At 55.7% G+C, this 20839-nt stretch overlaps 1 protein-coding gene across 4 annotated transcripts in view; it reads right to left on the bottom strand.

The window, feature by feature from the left end:
• Positions 1 to 685: 685 nt before the first annotated feature.
• BMP1 (bone morphogenetic protein 1) overlaps positions 686 to 20839 on the bottom strand; it is a 47805-nt gene continuing 27651 nt past the window's right edge. The window contains exons 10-20 of one of the 4 annotated variants that reach the window (XR_001446593.3): positions 18935 to 19051; positions 18521 to 18666; positions 18192 to 18387; positions 17428 to 17553; positions 16159 to 16319; positions 15598 to 15778; positions 11115 to 11926; positions 5987 to 6114; positions 5456 to 5669; positions 3297 to 3547; positions 686 to 1417 (exon numbers count right to left, since the gene is read on the bottom strand). Coding sequence is in view for 3 of the 4 variants with exons in the window: in XM_077942606.1 (XP_077798732.1) it covers positions 1375 to 1464; positions 3237 to 3547; positions 5456 to 5669; positions 5987 to 6114; positions 11115 to 11240; positions 15598 to 15778; positions 16159 to 16319; positions 17428 to 17553; positions 18192 to 18387; positions 18521 to 18666; positions 18935 to 19051 (1796 nt within the window). In the remaining variant the exon portion in view is untranslated. 4 annotated transcript variants of the gene reach the window in all.

The following is a 20839-nucleotide window of genomic DNA, read 5'->3' as shown; positions in this document are numbered from 1 at the left end:
GGAGAGAGGGAACTGAGATGTGATTTCTCCTCCTGGCCTCTGGGAGGCACAGGTCTGGGATGGGGAAGCGGGGTGGGCAATGGCAGGAAGGAGGAGGCCGGACAAGACAGCTTTGGGTCGCCTGGGAAGAGGGGCCAGAGCTGGGATGTTTGCTCAGTGGCTGCTGAGCTCTGGCTCTTGTCTCCACGAAGACAGGGGGATCCATGGGGAGCGGCACTTGGCATCTGACTGGCAGGAAGGCAGGCACCAGGGGCCAACTGGACCTGTTCTAGCTGATGTGGGTTCTCTGGCCCCCGTTTGCTCACCTAGGTGGACACCCTTGCAGCCTACCTGCTCCTTCCCCAGATGCAGAGACAGAAAACCCAGACGGACAGACACCCCTGACCCCTTTCACATCCTTCTTCCCTCCCTACCAAACAGCCTCTTTATGGAATGTTCCACCCCTCCCCTCATGTGGGAGGACCGCAAGCAGAGCATGTGGTGTGTGTGCGCGCTGTGATGGGTGCCTGCGAGAACATATGTGCCTGAGTGTGAAATCACACCCTCGGGGGCCTGGGATCAGGGGAGGGAAGGGCAGTCCACGATGCCAGGTGCCCTGGCCGTGTGCCGGCCTCCACAGCAAGCCCATACATCTGGAACATGACAGCCCCGCCCCCACGGCCCAGACAGCATCTGGCACAGGATATTGGCTGTAACACTTTCGGTTTATTGGCTGTGGTGCCCTGGTGTGGCTGACCGGCCACTGGGCCTGAGAGAGGCCCTGTCTTGTTCCTCCATCCCCTCCCCATCAGCTTCCCACAGTGGCTCCTGGGGGACACACACAGACACTTGTGCCCCAGGAAACTGGGGGGTGTAGTGGGGGCTCAAAATAAAACCAAATCGAGGCTGGAGCAGGGGTGGGAAATGAACATTACAATGAAGACAATGCCCCCGGCGATACACAATACAGCGTGTAGACACAGGGACGGCAACGGGGTCCTGCTGACATTCCTTCTTGCCACCAGGCAGGGCCCCCGAAGAGAGGAATGGTGACTTTGAAATGTCTTGGGGAAGCTCTGCTCCCCGACCCCGGCCCCTTGCTGGTCGAGGGGTTGTGGGGAAGTGGCTTACGCCGGAGTCCAGTTCCCCCCACCTCCTATGGACAGTCTCACCGGGCCATTGGCCCTGCAGGTCCTGGGGCCTGGGGGAGAGGTATGGTGCGTCGCCTTCCGCCCACCCCCACTGTCCAGTCTAAGTGACCAAGGGCAGCAGGCTCCGGTCCCCGCCCCTGTTCAGGCAGTGGTCACTTTCTGCTGTGGAGTGTGTCCTGGAACTTGGTGCTGGTGTATCGCAGGTGGAAACCTTTTTTGGTGATGGTGTCATCTGAGTGGAACTTCACCAGGACAGAATCTCCCGCCGAGTACACCTCCTCAGGAGGCTGGCAGAGAAAAGGGATGGGGTAAGGTGGAGGAAGAGGGGCTGGGGCTGCTTTCCTGTCTCCCCAAGATCCCCGGCTCTGAGGGGCAGGAGGCTCCCAGGCAGCCACCAGATTCTCCCCGCCCCTTGAAGCATGGGGCTTCTTGCTAGTTTAATGAGGAACCTGGGGAGGGGAGAAGGCGTGGGCTGAAGAGAACTAAGTTCCTGTAAACCCAGGTCTACTGTAACTACTAACTGAGTCGTGTAGTCTCAGGCAAGCCACCTCCCATCTCTGGGCCTCACTTCCCTCAGCCACAAACAGGAGCAAAAGCTCTCTGCTCTCCATGCCTAGGACGGGTGCTAGGGAAGAGCAAAGGACCGGACTGATGTCAAAGTATTTTGCAAAGGGAGGGGTTCTTTGAATGGCATGACTTCCTGCCGTCCCAGCGGACTCTTAGGGAAGACAGCACGGCCACTTCTCTGCTGGAGTGTGGAGGAAGTTTTGGGGAGAAGCACAGTGTCCCCCAGACCTGGACTCTGCCGTCCCTACACCTCGCCCCGCCTCTCCTCTGGCACCTGGCCAAGGTCTGCTCCCAGGCCCTTCTTAGATGCCTCCTGCAAGCCTACTGAGTGAGGTCAGCCGGCAGAGCATCGGACGTCAACACCCTGGCCTTCCAGGCACAGAAGAAATCATTTCTGAGAACCTTGAGGACATTCCCAGTAGTTGCGCCAGGAGGCCTTGATCCTTCCCCAAGTCCCTTTGGTGGACTCAGCCTGGGGGAGGTCTCTGGAAGAAGACACCTGGGGACATCCGATTTCGTGTGTGATTCAGAAGAAAGAGCAAAGAGGGGAGGGGACACTAGCCTGGCAGCCAGGGGACACCAGGGCAGCCAAGCTGCTTCAGACTCCACCTTGTCCAGCCCCTGCCAGCCACACGAGGGCTGAAGCTCTGCTTCTGGGGAAGGTTTGGCCAGTGCTGGGTCCAGCAGCTGCTGCAGCTTCCAGGAGCTTTAACCCTTCCTGGGGCACCCAGGCTGCCTGGGACACAGCCACGAGATAGGCAGGGGGCCAGGGAGGTGACAGGAGGGACAGTGTGTTTCAAAGGGCATGCAAGCGGGTGGGCCTGTGTGTGTGTGTGTGTGTGTGTGTGTGAGACAGAGAGAGAGAGGGTGGCGGGGGGGAAGAGAGAGAGATGGGTAGGAAGAAAAGTCTGTCTCTTTGAAATCCTCAGGAAAGGACAAGGAAAAAAAAAAGCAGCAGCAAGCTCTTACAGGGAGGAAAATAAACCCTCCGCATAAGGCTAGCCCATGTCCTTAGGTAAAAGCCCATCAAGTTGAATTTTGCTCATTGCCTCTGAATGTGCCATTTTATGGACCAAGAAACAGTGCCCAGGGGCCACTGGGACAGCAGCAGGAAGAGCTTTGGGACAAGCTGGCCTCTCACCAGGAGGAGAAATTGGCAGAGGAAATGAAAAGGGTATTTATGGCTCCAGCAAAAGGACTGGTGAGGGCCACTCCGCTCAGGCCCCGTGTCCCAGGCTCTGGTACCAACCTCTGCCCCCCATTTCAGGCCCTGGTGGGCTGCCTTGGAGGAGGGGTAAGGAAGAGGGACAGGGGAAGCTCCATCCCTTGCAGGCCCTGGCCAACTGGTTCTGAAGCAGGCCTGGGTCAGAGGCCATAGGAACCTCTAGGTTGCCCAGAAAGGACTGGGTTTCCTAGATCGCGGATGAGGCAGTGTCTTTGAGCAGCCCCAACCAGGCTGGGCCTCTGGGTGCAGCACCACGCGCGTGGTGCACTCAACTTCCGGGGCCTGTGTGGGCGCTAGGTCTTGGGGATTGGGACAAGAAGGGTGGAGGACAGTGTGGGGCATGGGGCCAGGAGGGCAAGGGGCAGGGGCCTCACCCCTGAGCCACAGTAGCGCCCCAGCCTGGGGGCTGTGCTGTCGTAGCCGTCGAAGAGCTCCATGTAGTCGTAGCCGCAGTCAGTCTCCTCCTCCACCTCAAAGGTCTGGAACACGAGCTCCACGCCGTAGCCTTCCTCGGCCACAATGACCCACTCACAGTCCACACCCCCAGGGTAGTTGTTGTCGCCAAACTGGGCGTGGGAGTAAAGGTCCTTGGTCTTCACATCTGCCCGTACCTGGCCCCCGCACTCTGTAGAGGACAAGATTGGCCACCAGCCCTGAGCACCGGAGGCGTCAGGATCCATGGTGCACCATGCTGAATCCTCACGGCAGGGTGGAGGCCTAGACGAAGGCCACGTGGCCAGTGATGGGTGCGTGGGGGTCTGGCCCAGAACAGTGCTCTGCTGCCCCATCTCTAAATAAAGGGACCTTGGCCCTAGGTTGAGGGGGACAGGCGGTGAGGCTCGCTGAGAGGAAGGCAGCGTGGAGAGGCGGCACAAGGCACCACACACTTTGTCTAAAGAGGACATTGCTCATTTGCTCCAGCTGACGGCTGTCATGGAAGAATGTGGGCCCAGTGTTGCCGCAGCTTCCATTTTCAGGAGAGAAGCCGTACATCTGGGTTTTACATGAAAACCCCTAACTTTTAAGCGTTGGCTCACATTTAAAAAAAACACAGCCTGGGCCAAACATAGCAGGTCTGAAGGCCAGATGGAGTTCCAGGCCTCCGGTTTGTGACCCTGTACTGGGAGGGGCAGAGGACAGCGCATGGGGCCACCCTCCTCCCCAGGCCCTCTGGCCTCTGTGCACCTGGCACTCAGGTCTGCCTAGAGGAGCTGGGGAGAGGGCCAGGTCGGGCTGGGTCAGGGACTGAGTTGAAGGGGAAGAGGAGAAGCTGTGGACCATCAGCTCTGGGGATGCCCTGACAGGTGGCTCAGGACCCAAGAGGAGACTGCAAAGCTCCCTCGTGGCATCCTGGGTCTGGCACTCAAGGCGTCCCCTGGGCTCCAGCCTTTCTCTGCAGCCACATCATTCCCACCACCTGCTGTCCTCACACACCTGTTGCTCCGGCCAAACCAAATGACCTGCTGTCACCTGGGCACACCCTGGGCTTGGGCTGGGGTTGCGTCTCTGCCTGGGTACCTCCCCCTGCCTTGAATGCCTCTATCAGCTCATGCCCAGTTAGGCCGGGGTAGCTTTCTTCCTGCCTGGCTCCCGCTTGGACTCATGCTGTCACGGGCGGTGCCTGCCTTGTCTCTCTCCTGGACTGTGAGTTCCTAGTATGGGGTTGGGAGCAGGAGTGAAGGGCTCATGCCTGATTCAGGTCATGTGCCCCTCACTGCTCTCGCAGAGGGGAGCTCAGTCCATGGCTGCTGAATAAGCAAGTGAAAGCTGAGCAAGCCCCTCGAGGGCTGGGATCTTTGCTTGGTCTGTTTGTGGGACCTGCATTTAGGATACAGCCTCATCCATACTACATGTCAATAAGTATCAGGAGACTAGGCCGGGCACGGTGGCTCACGCCTGTAATCTCAGCACTTTGGGAGGCCAAGGCTAAGGATCACCTGAGGTCAGAAGTTTGAGACCAGCCTGGCCAACATGACAAAACCCTGTCTCTACTAAAAATACAAAAATTAGCTGGGCGTGGTGGCGGGCTCCTGTAATCCCAGCTACACAGGAGGCTGAGGCAGGAGAATCACTTGAACCCAGGAAGTGGAGGTTGTAGTGAGCCAAGATCAAAGCACTGTACTCCAGCCTGGGCAACAAAGCAAGACTCCATCTCAAAAAATAAAAAATAAATAAAAATAAAAATAAATAAATAAATAAATATCAGAGAATGAATAGAGTGTATTTCAGAGTTGGTGTGTGTCTGGGCTGCTGCAGTGGCCAGCATGCTCTCAGGGGGACCTCTGGGGGCTTTCCTCACTGTCCCTGAGTTCCCTAACCTCTCCTGCCCATCGTAATCACTGCCATCCTAATCCCTAACCACATCCTCCTATCCCTGCCTCCCAGGCCTGGTTCTCAGGACACAATGTTTGCATCACCCACACCCCCACAGGGCTCAGTCCCTTTATGCCTTCATACCCGCTTTGTAACCCCCTACTCTACCCCTGTCTTAGAGACCAGGCTCAGCAAAATCTCCCACAACCAATGACAGCACCTGTGCCGTGGGAAGCCTGGAAGCCCTTTCGCTGGACCGAGTTATCTGAGTAGAAGCGCAGGAACATGCGGCTGCCTGTGGCCAGGACGGGCTCAGGCTTCTTGCTCCCACAGAAGCGGCCGAGGACGGGGGCCTTGGCGTCTCGCCCGTCGAACACCTCCAGGTGGTCGTAGGCACACTCAGGTTGGGACTCGATGTCCATCTCCATGAAGGTCTAGGGGGATGAGGAAGGAGCACAGATTAAAAATTTGCCTGGAGGGCAGGTGGGGCGAGGACGGGAGCCCCAAACCTAGGCCTCACGGACACCCATGGGAGTGGCCACAGCTGGGGATGACAATGAAGGAGGGCCCAGGAATAGGGCAAAGGCAGGGATGCCCCTAACTTATACTGGGAAAGGGGCTCTGTCCAGGCCAGACGGGGTCTCCTGGGGATAGCAGGCCTCTGGGCTCAGCCTGCAGCCTGTGTGGCTCTGGGCATTGCCTCTGACCAGGGGTGGCCACACCACATAAGGAGTGGGGAGGGTCCCCTTACCAGCTTGACCCGGTGCCCGGGGGTGCTGGAGATGGCCCACGTGCACTCCTTCTTGCTGGGATACTTGTCAGGCCAGTTGGGGCTGGTGATGGTACCACTGGTGGATGTCACCTTGTGGTCACAGCCGGCTGCAGGGAAGCGAGTGACGGAAGGGGATAGAGAGGGACCCCAAGCTCCAATGCCTCCTGCCCCCCTCCTTCCTTCCATCTCTTGTCCCACTTATGAACGGGATGGCAGGCAGGCATCATTTCTTTTTCATGAGGTTATCTGTGTCTGGGGAAAATCTAGCTGCCTGATTCCTACGAGAGCCTTGAAGGAGGCCTCACATGGCAGCACTCATGAAGCAACCATCGCAGGCTTCCCTGGACCTTTGTAGGTATTGGGCCACAGTGGTCACATCACCTGTGCCTCTCCATTTTTCTTTCTTTCTTTTTTTTTTTTCGAGATGGAGTCTCACTCTGTTGCCCAGGTTGGAATGCAGTGGTGTGATCTCTGCTCACTGCAACCTCTACCTCTCAGGTTTAAGCGATTCTCCTGCCTTAGCCGCCTCAGTATCTTGGATTACAGGCGAGCGCCACCATGCCCGGCTAAATTTTGTATTTTTAGTAGAGATGGGGTTTTGCCATGTTGGCCAGGCTGGTCTCACCACCTCAGGTGATCTGCCCACCTTGGCCTCCCAAAGTGCTCGGATTACAGGCGTGAGCCACTGTACCTGGCTAATTTTTGTATTTTTAGTAGAGACAGGGTTTCACCATGTTGGCCAGGCTGGTCTTGAACTCCTGGCCTCAAGTGATCCGCCTGCCCAGGCCTTCCAAAGTGCTGGGATTACAGGCATGAGCCACTGCACCCGGCTGACCTGTGCCCCTTCTTGAAGCTGTCATCTACTGATTTCCAGCAGCCTGGACAGTCAGAGGGGACTTTGACACCTGACTCAGTTCTCCCCACCCCCACTCCTGCTACCCTCCCAGGTGAAGTCAACAGACACATAATGGTCCACCCAAGACGGCCTCTCAGTTCCTTGAGGGCTTTGTCGTCATCCACTGTTTCTCCACATCACAAACACATCACCCCTCTGTGGCCTCTTCCTGTTCCTTGGGGTGCTCAGGACCTCACCTTCCTGACCATGGTCATTCGGCTTCATTAAAATTAAAAAACAAAAAGAAAAACCGGTTCTCACTTTGCTACCCAGGCTGGAGTGCAGTGGTGCGATCATAGCTCACCATAGCCTTGAGCTCCCAGGCTCGAGTGATCCTCCTGCCTCAGCCTCCCGAGTAGCTGGGACTACAGGCATGCCACCTGGGTAATTTTTTTCATTTTCAGTTTTTCTAGAGATGGGGTCTCACTATGTTGCCCACGCTGATCTCAAACTCCTGGTTTCAAGCGATCCTCCTGCTTCAGCTTCCCAAAGTGCTAGGGTCACAGGCATGAGCCACTGTGCCCGGCTGGCCTCTTACTTTTAGAGAGACCTCCAGGGTCTTGATCTTTCCATTCTCTCCCAGTATTTCCTCCTCGATTGACTTAACCGACTGCAGGGCTGACCACTCAGCCTGCTCCTCTGCACCCTGCGTGGCCCTGCATCTCCGGCTCTGCGCAGCACCATCTTAGAAAACCCCACCTGTGGCTCCAGCCTCACCTGGTCCCCCAGACCACTTGACACTCTTTGGATTTGGCCTTTACCAGCTCCATCTCTCACCTCCTTAGTAACTGCTGCCAACATCCAGCCCCCTCCTCAAGCCACTGTGTCAGCTCCCTGTGGTAGACCACCTCTCTCCTACCTCCTGAGAAAGCCAGGGCCCTCCACTATGAATGCTTTCAACCTCCGGACTCCGACCTGCAAACCCACCTGCCCTGCTGCCCTGCAGCCTCAAGTGTCCCTCCTCCCCGTCAGGACGGACTGCCCTTCTGGGAGCCGCAGCTCATTGCTGCCCACACCTGGGAACCCTCACACCACAAATGATCCAGCCTCACGCTCTCCCTCAGCTCTGCAGCCTCAGAAGCTTCACACATCCTGAAAGAGCTCTCCCAGGCCCCTCCAGCTGCAGCCCATCCTCTCTCCTTTTCTTTCCAGCTTGTCTTCCGGAACACTTGCTATGGCCACTCTCACTGCCGATCTCCTCAATCCACGGCAATCTGACTTCTGCCTCTGAAAAGCATGGCTTCCCCGACTCAATTTTTTTTTTTTGTAGCCGGGGGTGGACAGGGTCTTGCTCTGTTGCCCAGGCTGGAGTGAAGTGGCGCGATCCTGGCTCACTGCAACCTCCGCCTCCCAGGTTCAAGCCATTCTTGCACCTCAGCCTCCCAAGCAGCTGGGACTACAGGCTTGCCATGTGGCCCAGGCTGGTCTTGAGCTCCTGAGCTCAGGCAATCTGCCCCCTTCAGCTTCCCAAAGTGCTGGGATTATAGGCATGAGCCACCACGCCCGGCCCCAACTCAAATTAAAAAGCTGATGATCATTATTCATGATCATATCATCGGACATGTTTCACTCGGGGAAACAGGTGGCCAGGCACTATGGCTGGTGGGGAAAAGAATGGGCAAGATACAGCACGAGAGCCCCGAAAACAGGGCCCTCGCAAGTCCCTGGTGGAGGCAGGTGAAGCTCCTGTCTACCCATACTTGAACCATGAGCTGTCACCATTACCCATCGGTGAGTTCACACAGCTCCCTGCCCTCCCTCTTTGCGCTCTGGCCTTCCATGTCCCCTGTGTTCCTTGCACGCCCATGTCTCTCCCCAGCTAGGCTGCAATCTCCATGGGAACAGAGGGGCTCCTGTCTTGAATTCCCTACAGATCTTTGCAAAGTGCTGGGTCCTCTGTAGGAATCAGGAAATGCTTACGGATCTGTAATTAACCTACCACCTGAGTAAGAAACCACACGTGCTTCTAAGGTGAATCAGCAGATGGAAAGGTAAACAGTCCATCTTCTCCAGGAGCTTCACCCCTGTCCTGGCTATCTTACGGATTCTGTTCTTTATCAAACAACCTTTTGACACAAGGGAGTACAGAGGCAGAATGCAGTTTAGACAACATCAGTATAAGGTCCCCTCTAGCTAGTTCCATGACTCAGGAACTGTGTATTTGGGAAGCCTGAAGTCACAGGGTTGGAAGCCCTCGACTGTCCACTGGTTCACTGTTGAGGGCTTCGGTTCTGTGTCTGCTTGTGAGCAGCGCATCTGTTTATACTGGGTTGTCAACCTAACCGGGGTAGGAAGAATCACTTGCCAAGCATGGTGCTAAGGGCTCACAGCCATGTCTATAAAGCTTAGTACCTTGCAAGGTAGGCATCATTTTTATTATTTTTTAGTTTTTGAAATGGAGTCTTGCTCTGTTGCCCAGGCTGGAGTGCAGTGGCATGATCTCGGCTCACTGCAACCTCCGCCTTCCAGGTTTAAGCAATTCTTCTGCCTCAGCCTCCTGAGTAGCTGGGATTACAGGTGCGTGCCACCACGCCTGGCCAATTTTTTATATTTTTAGTAGAGACAGGGTTTTTATCATGTTGGTCAAGCTGGTCTTGAACTCCTGACCTCAAGTGATCCACCCACCTTGGCCTCCCAAAGTACTGGGATTACAGGCGTGAGCCACTGCGCCTGGCCTATCATTTTTTATCATTTCATGGATGAGGAAACTGAAACACAGAGAGGTTGAGTGACTCACCCAAAGTCACACAGACATTCAGTGGTAGAGGCAAGTCTATGTTGTGCTGCTGGGATTGGACACAGCCAGCAGGCAAGGGCCACAGGGGAATCCCTGACTTAGAGCGGGCCTGTGAGCTATCAAGGCCCAGGAGGTATTAGGGGATACTGGTGATGCCCTGAGAGCTGTTTTTATTTTGCTTTATTTATTTATTCATTCATTCATTCATTCATTCATTCATTCATTCATTCATTCATTCATTCCCAGTCTGTCACCGAGGCTGGTGATGCCCTGAGAGCTGTTTTTATTTTGCTTTATTTATTTATTTATTCATTCATTCATTCATTCATTCATTTATTCCCAGTCTGTCACCCAGGCTGGTGATGCCCTGAGAGCTGTTTTTATTTTGCTTTATTTATTTATTTATTTATTTATTTATATTTTTATTTGCTTTTTCCCACTCTGTCACCCAGGCTGGAGTGCAATGGTGTGATCTTGGCTCATGCAGCCTCAACCTCCCCAGACTCAGGTGATTCTCCCACCTCAGCCTTCAGGGTAGCTGGGACTATAGGCGTGCACCACTACACCCAGCTAATTTTTTGTATTTATTGCAGAGATGGGGTTTCGCCATGTTGCCCAGATTGGTCTTTAACTCCCGGGCTGAAGCAATCTGCCCGCCTCAGCCTCCCAAAGTACTGGGATTACAGGTGTGAACCACTGCGCTGGCCTATTTTACTTTATTTTTGGTTTAAAAACCTGTTTAAAAATAAAATAGAGACAGCGTCTCACTATGTTGCCTAGGCTGGTCTTGAATGCCTGAGCTCAAGCGATCCTCCTGCCTCGGCCTCCCAAAGTGCTGGGATTACAGGCATGAGCCACCGAGCCCAGCCTAGAGCTATTTTTAAATGTGTGCGGGGCTTCACTGCCAGGAAGGCAGTGGCCCTGTTCTGAGCATCCCCAGGGGTTATAAGTGTGACCGATAATGGTAACAGATGCCATTGTGCTTGCAGTGGGCCAGTCCCTGCTTGGGGCATGTCGAGCTCCCAGTGCCCCTCTGAGGTGGGTACTATTATTATTATCTACATTTTACGCAGGAGCAAACCAAGGCACAGAGAGGGTAAAGAGTCAATCAAAGGCACACAGCTAGCGAAGCAGCAGGGCTGGGCCAGGCCACCTGGCTCTGGAGACTGTGCTCTTACCCACTATCCTTTCTTGCCTCTGTGCCAGTAGGAAGTCACAAAGAGACTTGGACATGGTTTTAAGAAGCGCAAACTAGAAAAGTCTGAAAATGAAGCCTCGAAGCAGCCGTGAGCTCCTCCTCTCCTAATGTGGGCAACAGAAGTGAGTGTGTGACATTGCGGGAGGGGGAACGACGGGGCCTCAGAGATCACTTGGGCCCCAGAATCTAAACGGAGGCTGACAGAGATGACCCGCTGGCCTTCCGCTCCCAGCAGCAGGTCCTTCAAGCCCAGACGCCCCTGGCATGCAGCCCGTACCTTCTTTGCAGTCGTGCTTGTTGTCATGGAGGACGAAGCCACTGCGGCACTGGCACTCATAACTGCCGAACGTGTTGACGCAGTCCTGCTGGCAGCCGCCGTTATCCTTGGAGCACTCGTCCTTGTCTGCAGGGGAGCAAATAAGGGCAGACGCTGGGTCTGTGCAGGGCTGAGGTATGGATGCCCCAGGGGAAGTGGAGGCCTGGCTGGGCTTTCTCCCACCGGGACAGAGCAACAGCTGGCCAGAGCTGGCCAGGCCAGGTGGTGGGGACTGGGAGGCCAGGTGACAAGGGGGTCCAAAGGGGCACTGCATCCAGCAGGACCAGCTGAGCGGGGCCCAGCTGTGGGGAGAGGAGGACGGGGGTCCGAGCGGACCAGCATGGGTCACCATTACCTGCTTACTGGACAGATGGACAAGTGGAAAAACAGACACATGGACAAGCAGACTGCAAGAGAAAGGAGCAGGACGCAGGGGTCCCTCTTTTACTTCACAACAGGAAATGTCACAGACACCATTAAAATGGGAGGGGGTAGGGCACGGGGAAGGGTCCCCGGTCCGTGGACGGGCACAGTGGGGAGAAGAGAGCACCAGTTCTGTCCGGCCAGAGGGAGGTGGGCCGGAATGGCAGAGTGGAGGCGGGGGGTGGGTGGGCACCGAAGCCCCCATCCCATTCCGTCCAAGGTGAGGTTCCTGAGTAACAAGGGGTCCGGGAGGCCTGGCAGGCCTCACTGGGGGGTCCGGTTTCTTTTCTGCACTCGGAATTTGAGCTGGTGGGGGCGTCCCCGAGGGGGCTGCAGAGCTGGCCTCTTTTCTGAAACGAGAGAGAGAAGGAGAACAGGGACCAAGGGGTGGGGGTGGAGGGCAGGGACCAGGGAGGGACAGCAGTGAAAACCAGACCCAGGGCCTCCGAGGTGGGTCCGAGGGCAGGGTGGGACGGGAGGGCAGGCGGACATACATGCGGGGTGGCCATGTCTGGGTGCAGCCAGGGCACGGAGGGCTGGGTTAGCAGGGGCAGAAGGCACAGCGACGGGACAGAGACAGAGCCTGTGGCAGGAGAAGGCCTGGAGGGATGGCACGCATAGCCCACTAGGTGTGCATTGCATCAGGGAAGGAGAGAACTGGGGAGTCGTTGGTAGAGGGGAGCAGTACTTGGGAAGGGCTGGGAGAGCTCCACTCTGGCTCTCATTCAGGTGGCAACATCCAAAGAGTATGTTAGACACACACACACACTCACAAATACACCTGCAGACCCAGTGCATGGAGGTATTGTTACCCAAATGTGGCAACACAGGTGCTGGTCCACAGGCACACACATACATATGCACATGGTACACACTACCCACACACGCACAGACACACAGCTCCAATACACCATGCAAATGCAGATACAGACACAGCCAACTACACACACATCCTCACTTGCCCGCCCAGCCTGTGTACAGGTGCATACAGAGGATACACACTCTGCACTCCCACCTATGTGTGAGGAGGCAGGCACAGATATCAACGCACAGACAGGCACGGACACACCCAGAGACAGGACACGTCTGCACACACAGGTGCATGGACACCTAGACCTGGATACAACATCACGTGTAAAGGCAGAGATGTAGCTCATTAGCAGATGGCTGGCAGAGGGGCAACGGCCACGTGTCAGAGACCCACACATACACTCACGCGACAAACACACAATCTGTGCCCCAAAGCCCAGAAGTGCACATGGTCACGGGTGTGTGTGCCACAGCCACATACATTCAGGTCTGTCTGTGGTCACTTGGGGGATGGTGTGCATGGCATAGAAGCAGGCATATCCAGGGAAGGTGAGGGATCCCAGTGGACTCCCAGAATTCCCGAGATGAACCATGAGGTGGAAAGATGCCTGCTGGCATTGAACTGGCCAGGCGGGGATCTGTGCAAGGGGGCCTATTCCTGATCCCCATCAGGACGGGGGCCCAAGGGCTGGAACATCGGCTTCCAGAAGGCCCTGCTTCTCCAACCCATGACCAGGTAGGCTAGACCCCGAAGGGCCACAGGAACCCAGGCCAAGAGGTGGAGTCCCCAAGTCCTTCTCAAGGGTTCTTGCTCAGTTAACACATCAGAGGGGGCCTGATCAAGAGCCCTCCATGAGCTGCCTTTGAATCAGCCCTGCAGAAAATGTGGGGGTGAAGGGCACCCTGCAAGCCATCCTGGGGTTCACTGAGGACATCTCCAGTGACTGTGCTAGAAGCTTTGGGGAGTCTAGCTTATAGACTGAGCAAAGTCTTCACTCCATCCCTTCCTCACATGTGTGCCCTAGAAACCTAGTCCAGTGCCTGGTACACAGCACGGGTAAAATTATACCTGCCAAATGCAAATAGACGGGTAAGTGAATGGCTGGATGAATGAGTGGGGGAAAGTGAGTCCTGAGGAAGGCTGCTTCCGTGTCCGGGACAGGAGTGGGCAGCCTCACCTGGGAGCTGGGGGGAGCAGGTTGCAGGGGGGTGGGGTGGAGGAGGTGGGCATGGGCCCAAGCAAGGAGGTGGCACTCACCCTACAGTGCCCAAATGCCCCGGAAGGTGGCAGGGGTCAGACTGAAGGTCTTCAGGCTCTTTCTTCTCCTTCTTGGCTTAGGGTCTCCTCGGTGGGTGTCCCAAAAGTCCAAATAGCCCCCCTTCTCGGGGGCCAGAGTCAGATGCCCCAGGCCCTGAGGGCTGAGCCTCGATGCCCCCAGTGGGGGTCCTCTGCAGGTTTCTTGTGCGATGGGGCAATGTGTGTGCACAAGTGTGCGCGTGTGGGCGTGTGTGTCTCTGTGCAGGGCTGAGGGTGGGGCGGGCATAGTGTCGACCGGGGCATGGGGGCAGAGCAGTAACTCCAGGCCTGACAGATGTGAGTGTCGGTCCCCTGCCCCCTCCAAGACTGGAGCAACAGAAGGGCAGAAAGAGACGAGAGTAAGCAGGTAATGGTTTCCCGGGGCAGAGCCTGCCCCTGAGCAGGTGTTACATCCTCTCAACCCTCTGGCGAGCACCTCTTAGGAGTCCCAGGTGGGCACAGGGAAGGAAGAAATTGGCCTGGCATGGGGAGGGTCTCAGCAAGCGGGGGCTGGGGGTAGGAGGTCAACGGGCAGAGCAGGGTGGCTGGCAGTGCCAAGCAGGGAGCCAGTGCAGGGGCAGGGGCATGGCATCCAGGGGTCAGGCAGGGGTACAGGGCAGCCACAGAGGGGGCGGAGGATGCAGGACCCTGGGCGAAGGAGGGGAGAAGGAAGGCAGCATGGACTCGGCCGTGGGCACCTGCCTTCCTGCCTATTTCCTGTCCAGCCCAGCAGGCAGGCCGGGAGTGAGGATCCATGGGCCTGCTCCAGCCAGACCCTGACCTCCCTCTCTCCCCAGCTCCACTCCACTCATGCCCTTCACTGCATGGGCCTGGGCCCTGTTACCTCTGGGGACCACCAGCTGCCTTACAGCCTCGCCCCAGGGTGAAGGGCTGAGTGATTCACAAAGAGGGGGAGATCTCCTGGACCCGGAGGATCAGCTCAGAGAGGCTGGGCCAGGGGCTGCTGATCACCATTGAGACCACCCGAAGATGGGGCCATCAAAGGCCCAAATGAGGCCAAGGGACTGGAGCCCAGGCCTTAGGTGGGGCAGCTGTCAATCAACATGTGCTAATTGGATCTGAGTTCCTGCCCACCGGCCCAGGGGAGCCCTAAGGCTTTGGTATTGAAGGAAGCAGGTGACTCATCCTTCTCCTTTTTAAAAAAATTTTTAGAAACGGTCTGGAGTGAGTGATGAGATCATTGTTCATTGCAGCCTCAAACTCCTGGGCTCAAGCAATCCTCCTACCTCAGCCTCCTAAGTAGGTGGGACTACAGACACACATGACTACACCTGCTAATTTTAAAATTTTTTATAGAGATGGGGTCTTGCTATGTTGTCTAAGCTGGTCTTGAACTCCTGGGCTCAAGTGATCCTCCCGCCTCAGCCTCCCTGAGTGCTTGGATTACAGGCGTGAGCCACTGCACCCAGCCACGACTCATCTTTCTGAAGGCCCCAGTATGAACCTATTTGGCTTGTAGAGGGTCTGATTAGAAGTCTGCCACTGCCAGAGACTCTGCCCCACACAGTCCAAGGCAAACACCTGCCTCTCCTCCATCCACCCACATTCTTGAACTGCCTGTTCCTAGGACCTGCCCTCTCCCAGGCCTTGGCTCGCACAGCTCCTGACACCTGGAATACCCTCTTCTTCACTTCTGGGCGCTGATTTCTGAATGCTTATGTTCTACCCATCCTCAGGCCCCAGCCATTACAGCCCTGAGGGCTCAGGAATAATGGGATTTGGATACCAGAAGGGCTGGCTTGATGGGGGAGTGAAGTAGTGGGGAGCAGGGGGCAGACTCTGCCTGCCTGGCACCAGGGAGGGCTGGGGAGTACAGGGGTGCAGGGGCAGGGAGAAAGGGAGCCCTGTTCTCCGAGGAGAGGCGGGGCTAGGAGCTGGGCAGTCCGGGGATACCTGAGAAGAAGTGGGCCTTGAAGCCCTTTTTGGACACGGTGTTGTCGGACTTGAACTCCACGCGCATGTTGTTGTACTGGGAGGTGATGACCTCGGGCTTCTCAGAACCACAGAACTTGCCATGCAGCTTGGAGTCGGCTGTGAGTCCACTGCGCACCTCCACGAAGTCGTACTTGCACACCTGCAGGGAAGCCCAGCTGCAGGTCCGCTTCCTCCAGGAAGCCTCTCTTGACTACTCCCGCCCTTGGGAAGCTCTCTGCTCTGCACATCCTTTAGCCTTGACTTAGCTGCTCCCCATCACTGGATCCTCCTGTGCTCCTCAAGCCAGCCCTAAGCCTTCCCTTGCTCCACACCCCTCCACACTTCCTCCCACTTGCCACATGTTCCCCCACCCCCTTCAGGGCCCTCCCTCCTGTGTTTCCCGAGCTGAGAGCAGTCTCTCCTTGACATTTGCAGAGTGTTTCTGCTGGGCCTGCTCTCGGAGGACACGAAGCAGGCATCGAGCTGAATGCCCACGCCTCACAGCTTCCTGCCCCACCTCAGCCCCCGGTGGGCACTTACATCATTGCCCTCTGTCTCGAAGAAGTCAAACTGCAGGGAGATGCGGTACTGGGTGGGGGCCACCAGCTGCCAGATGCAGTTCTTGTTGGGGGGGTACTCCTTGGGCCAGCCTGGGCTGGTGATGGAGCCATTGAGCTTGGTGAGGAATCCGCCACAGGCAGCTGCAGGGACAAGGAAAGTGGCATCATCTGCAGGGAGCCCCTGCCATGGGAAAGGGCTGAGACGTGGGCTGGGAAGCAGTAAGGAGAAGATGGGGAGCCTGTGGACTCCCCAAGGCTCAGGGACCTGTGTCTGGGGCACAGGGACCCCAGGGACCTCTGGGGCAGACGGGAGGAGGCAGGGTGGGTTCGGTGTCTTCAGGGGTGAGCCTGTAGGGAGGAGTGGGGGAACTAAGGGGTCAGAAGTGTGGCCATTTCTATCTTCTCTGCAAATGAACAGGCCAAGGATCTGCCAAGAGGGAGTGAGGGGAGTAAGGGGCTCAGGCAAAGCAGTTCAGGGAGGGGTGGTCCTGGGAGGTGCAGGAAAGGGAGCAGCTCAGGGGCACGGCAAGATTGGCCTAGTGAGCTGGAGCTATTAGCCTCGGAGTGCTGTCCCCAGCATCTCGGGACGATGCGTGGAGAGGCGGAAACAGTGCCTGTCCCACAACAGGGGTTTCCCAACCTGTAGATCATAACACCCTGGTGGGTGGTGATATCAATTAGCAGGTCAAGATGGTCATTTACAAAAAAACCCCAAAAAACCGTCCAAGAATGAAAAAACAAAACAAACCCAGAGCCAGAATGCAGCCTACAGGGGGACAGCGTGTTCTTGGGGTTGCAATGTGACATGTATTTCTCATCCATGAGCTACGAAAAGAGTGTTGGGGTATCCGTCTAGCTTTTCCAGGAAGGGGGCTGTCCAAGGGCGTAAGAAATCTTGGCAGTGACTCAAGCCTGTGATCGCAACACTTTGGGAGGCCGAGGCAGGAGGAGTACTTGAGGCCAGGAGTTTGAGACCAGCCTTGGCAACAAAGTAAGACCTCATCTCTACAAAAAAGTTTTAAAAATTAGCCGGGCAAGGTGGTGTGCGCCTGTAGTCCCAGCTACTTGGGAGGCGAGGTGAGAGGATTGCTTGAGCCCAGGAGTTGGAGGCTGTGGTGAGCTAAGATTGAGCCACTGTACTTCCAGCCTGGGTGACAGAGCAAGAGCCTGTCTAAAAAAAAAAAAAGTCTGGGTAGATGGGCTGGGGCCAGGGAGAGAACAGGGTCGGAGGCAGTCTGGGGGCACTCACCCTCACAGCGGCGCTTGTCTGGGGCCAGCTCGTACCCGGGGTCACAGCTGCACTTGTAGCTACCCAGGGTGTTGAGGCACCGCTGCTCACAGCCCCCGCGGTTGGGCCGAGAGCACTCGTCCACCTCTGTGGTGGGAAGGAAAGGGTGTCACAAACCCCAGGCAGGGGCCTGGTCAGTCTTCCCACCTCTGCTTGGGAGTCAAGTTCAGGGTCCCTCATGCTTCTTATGACCACCCCTCACCCCCATTCAAGGGAAGAAGTTGGCTGTGAGCCTCACTTGTCCACTCAGCCCCAAGACCCACCCAGCTCCCCGATGGCTGGAACCCCACAGAGGGACCCCACAGAGCCCTCCTTCTGAGCACACGGACTGGGCCGGTGTCTCTCATGTGCCGTTCCTTGACTAAGGACCCCTCTTTCATTTCTCCATCAATGCTTATGTGAAGCCTGTGGCGGATGGACTGTTACTGTGCCCATTTTACCGATGAGAAACTGAGGTTCAGGGAGAATATCCCGCCCAAGGTCACACAGGTTAAAAAAACCTCCAACTGCCTTTTTTCCTCCCTGAGTCCTACAGCAGGTCCTGACTCTAATCCACATTGGGGGATCTCTTCTCCCCAGCTAGCCCCAAGCTTCTTAAGGGCACGTCCCCTGGGGTCTCACTGGCATCCATATGCCTGCTAGAGTCTCCGTGTTGAATGAGTGAATGAAGAAGGAATGAAGGTCACGGAGCACCTTGGGGCAGGGGAGAGTAGGAGAGGAGGCACCTTTGAAAAAGTTGACGGCAAAGCCCGCTTTGTTAATGGACCCGTCAGAGACGAACTTGAGCCAGAGGCGGCTGGATGTGCTCTTGATGTCATCGGGCTTCTCGTAGCCACAGTATCGCCCGATGAGGGTGCTGCTCTCACTGTGCCCATCACGCACCTCCAGATAGTCGTAGGCACAGCTGTCGTGGCGCTCAATCTAGGCATTGAGGCTTCATCAGTGGAAGGGGCTCTGGCTGCCAGAGACCCACCCCCGGGAGCCCAAAGAGAGGCAGCTGTCCCAGGGAGCCAGTGCAGGATTCAAATGTCAGATCACAGGGCCGATGACCTACCTCAAAGGACTGGAATGTGAGGCCCACGTGGAAACCCTCAGACACCTGGATCCGCCAGATGCAGACTTTGCTGGGCCGGTAATCATCTGGGTAGTTGGGTGATTGAATGTGGCCATAGTCCTTTTTCACATCACCCCCGCAGATGGCTGTGGGGACACAGGATAGGGTGGGAAGGAGTGGTGAGTCAGCATGCTCTGCCCTGCTGGGGAGCTCTTTTCCCCACTCCTCCAGTCCTTCCCATGTCCCCCAGCTTTTCAGTTCCCCACCAACCCCCCAGTCCCAGGCAATCCCATCATTCTCTCTGCTTCTTCCCTTGGGGACCCATGGTCTTGCCCCTCAGGTGCCAGGAGGGATGTTCTAGGATGCCCAGAGACCTCCTATATGACCCCTCCCGCCCGCCACCTTCCTCAGTACCTTCATAGACTGCAAAGAAGCCCTTTCCGACCCAATTGCTGCTGCTGCGGAATTCAACCCAGAGGCGGCTGTCAGTGGAGACGATGGGCTCAGGGAGTTTGGACCCGCAGAAGCGGCCTGCACAGACAGTGTGGATGAAAGAGTGGTGAACCCTGAGGACACCCCCTATAGAGGCCCCACCTCTCCAGGAGGTGTGGGTGCTTGGGCCCTGATCTGTGGCCACCCTACTTCACACATTCTCAAGACTGTACACCCTCCGCTTGGCTTCTGTCTGGTCCAAGGTCCAGCTTGGCTTTGGAGACCCAGAGACCACTTGAAGGATAGGATATGAGTCTATTTCTAAGAGGAAAGGTAGATCTTTATTTTTCATTTTATCTTATTTTATTTTTTTGAGATGGTGTCTCGCTCTGTCACTTAGGCTGGAGTGCAGTGGTGCAATCTTGGCTCACTATAACCTCTGCCTCCTGGATTCAAGAAATTCTCCTGCCTCAGCCTCCCAAGTAGCTGGGACTACAGGCATCTGCCACCATGCCCAGCTAATTTTCATATTTTTAGTAGAGATGAGGTTTTGCCATGTTGGCCAGGCTGGTCTCGAACTCCTGACCTCAGGTGATCCACCCACCTTGGCTTCCCAGAGTGCTGGGATTTCAGGTGTGAGCCACCATGCCTGGCTAAGGTAGATCTTTATAATGTCCAACTATATATATGTGTTCTATTTACCTTTCTAAAGAGCATATTACCATCATATTTACCTTTTCTTATTTGGTCTCTATGCAAAGAAGAGACCAAATCAGAAATAAAATCAGAAATATAATCAGAAATAAACATGACCTTCTTTACACATTACAAACTGCCCTTACAGACATGCTTTTATTTGTTCAAATGCAAGGGATGCCCCAGGACCCTAAATAAATCCCAGAATCTGGGGACTAGGTCAGAAAATGTCCACTTTGAAATAAAAATGAATAAGAATCAACATAAGTGGATGAGGTCGGCCATCTGTGGAATTCTTTGTAGTCAAGAATCAACTAGGAATGAGTTGTGTGTTCCTAATAAGGCCGGTGTTTCCCAACATTCAGCAAGGGACAGAGGGTGCTGGCCCAGGAATGTAAGTTATGAAAAAGAAACTCCCATCTTGGAAAAACACTAACACGTCTGCGAGAGGAAGTGTTGTAAGGCCAGCTGCTTTGAGTGACCAAAAAGAAATATTTAAATATCGGAAACTGGGGCGAAAATAGAGGTTAGCAAGATCTGTCTGGCTGTTTTAGGCACAGGCTGAGGAGAAGAGGTTCTGTTGCCCACAGAGTGGTCCTGAGCTCCTTATGATCATGTCCAGCTAGGAGGAGATTCATACAGCTCCTCGGGCTTGCTGCAAATACCCTCTAGGATCACCTGCCTCCCTTTGCCCTAATTCTAGGTTCATTAAAGCACCTTCTGTTCTGTGCTTCTGACCCACTTATTCCCACTGACTCACCTCCTGCCCCCTACCCTCCTCGGGACACAGTATCCTATGCAAACAAGGTCGGGCCACGGTGCCCACTGTGCAGCCCTCGGCAGTGAGTGAGTTAGGAGATGGGCTGGCGGGTTATGATGACTCTCTTTTGAGCCAGGCTGCACTGTGGGCACTCAAAAACCAGAAGGGCAGACAGAAAAAAAATAGTGGAGCCTCTGAAAGTGCCCAGATGAGGAAGAGAGCCTGGGGCCACGGGGATGCACAGAACAGCCTGTCTGTCTCTCTCAGTCAATTCCAATGACTCCTTGCACCCACTGGGTGACAGCCGACTTCACAGGGAGGCCCAGAAGCCTGCATTGGGGACTCTGAAGTCCAGATCGAGGACAGCACTTGCCTAAAGTCACACAGCAAGTGAGTAACGCAGCTAGCTGGGACTAATGATGCCAGGACTC

Source organism: Macaca mulatta, chromosome 8, assembly GCF_049350105.2.
Source record: "Macaca mulatta isolate MMU2019108-1 chromosome 8, T2T-MMU8v2.0, whole genome shotgun sequence".
NCBI classification, from domain to species: domain Eukaryota; kingdom Metazoa; phylum Chordata; class Mammalia; order Primates; family Cercopithecidae; genus Macaca; species Macaca mulatta.
This window is presented reverse-complemented; position numbering and strand designations above follow the sequence as displayed.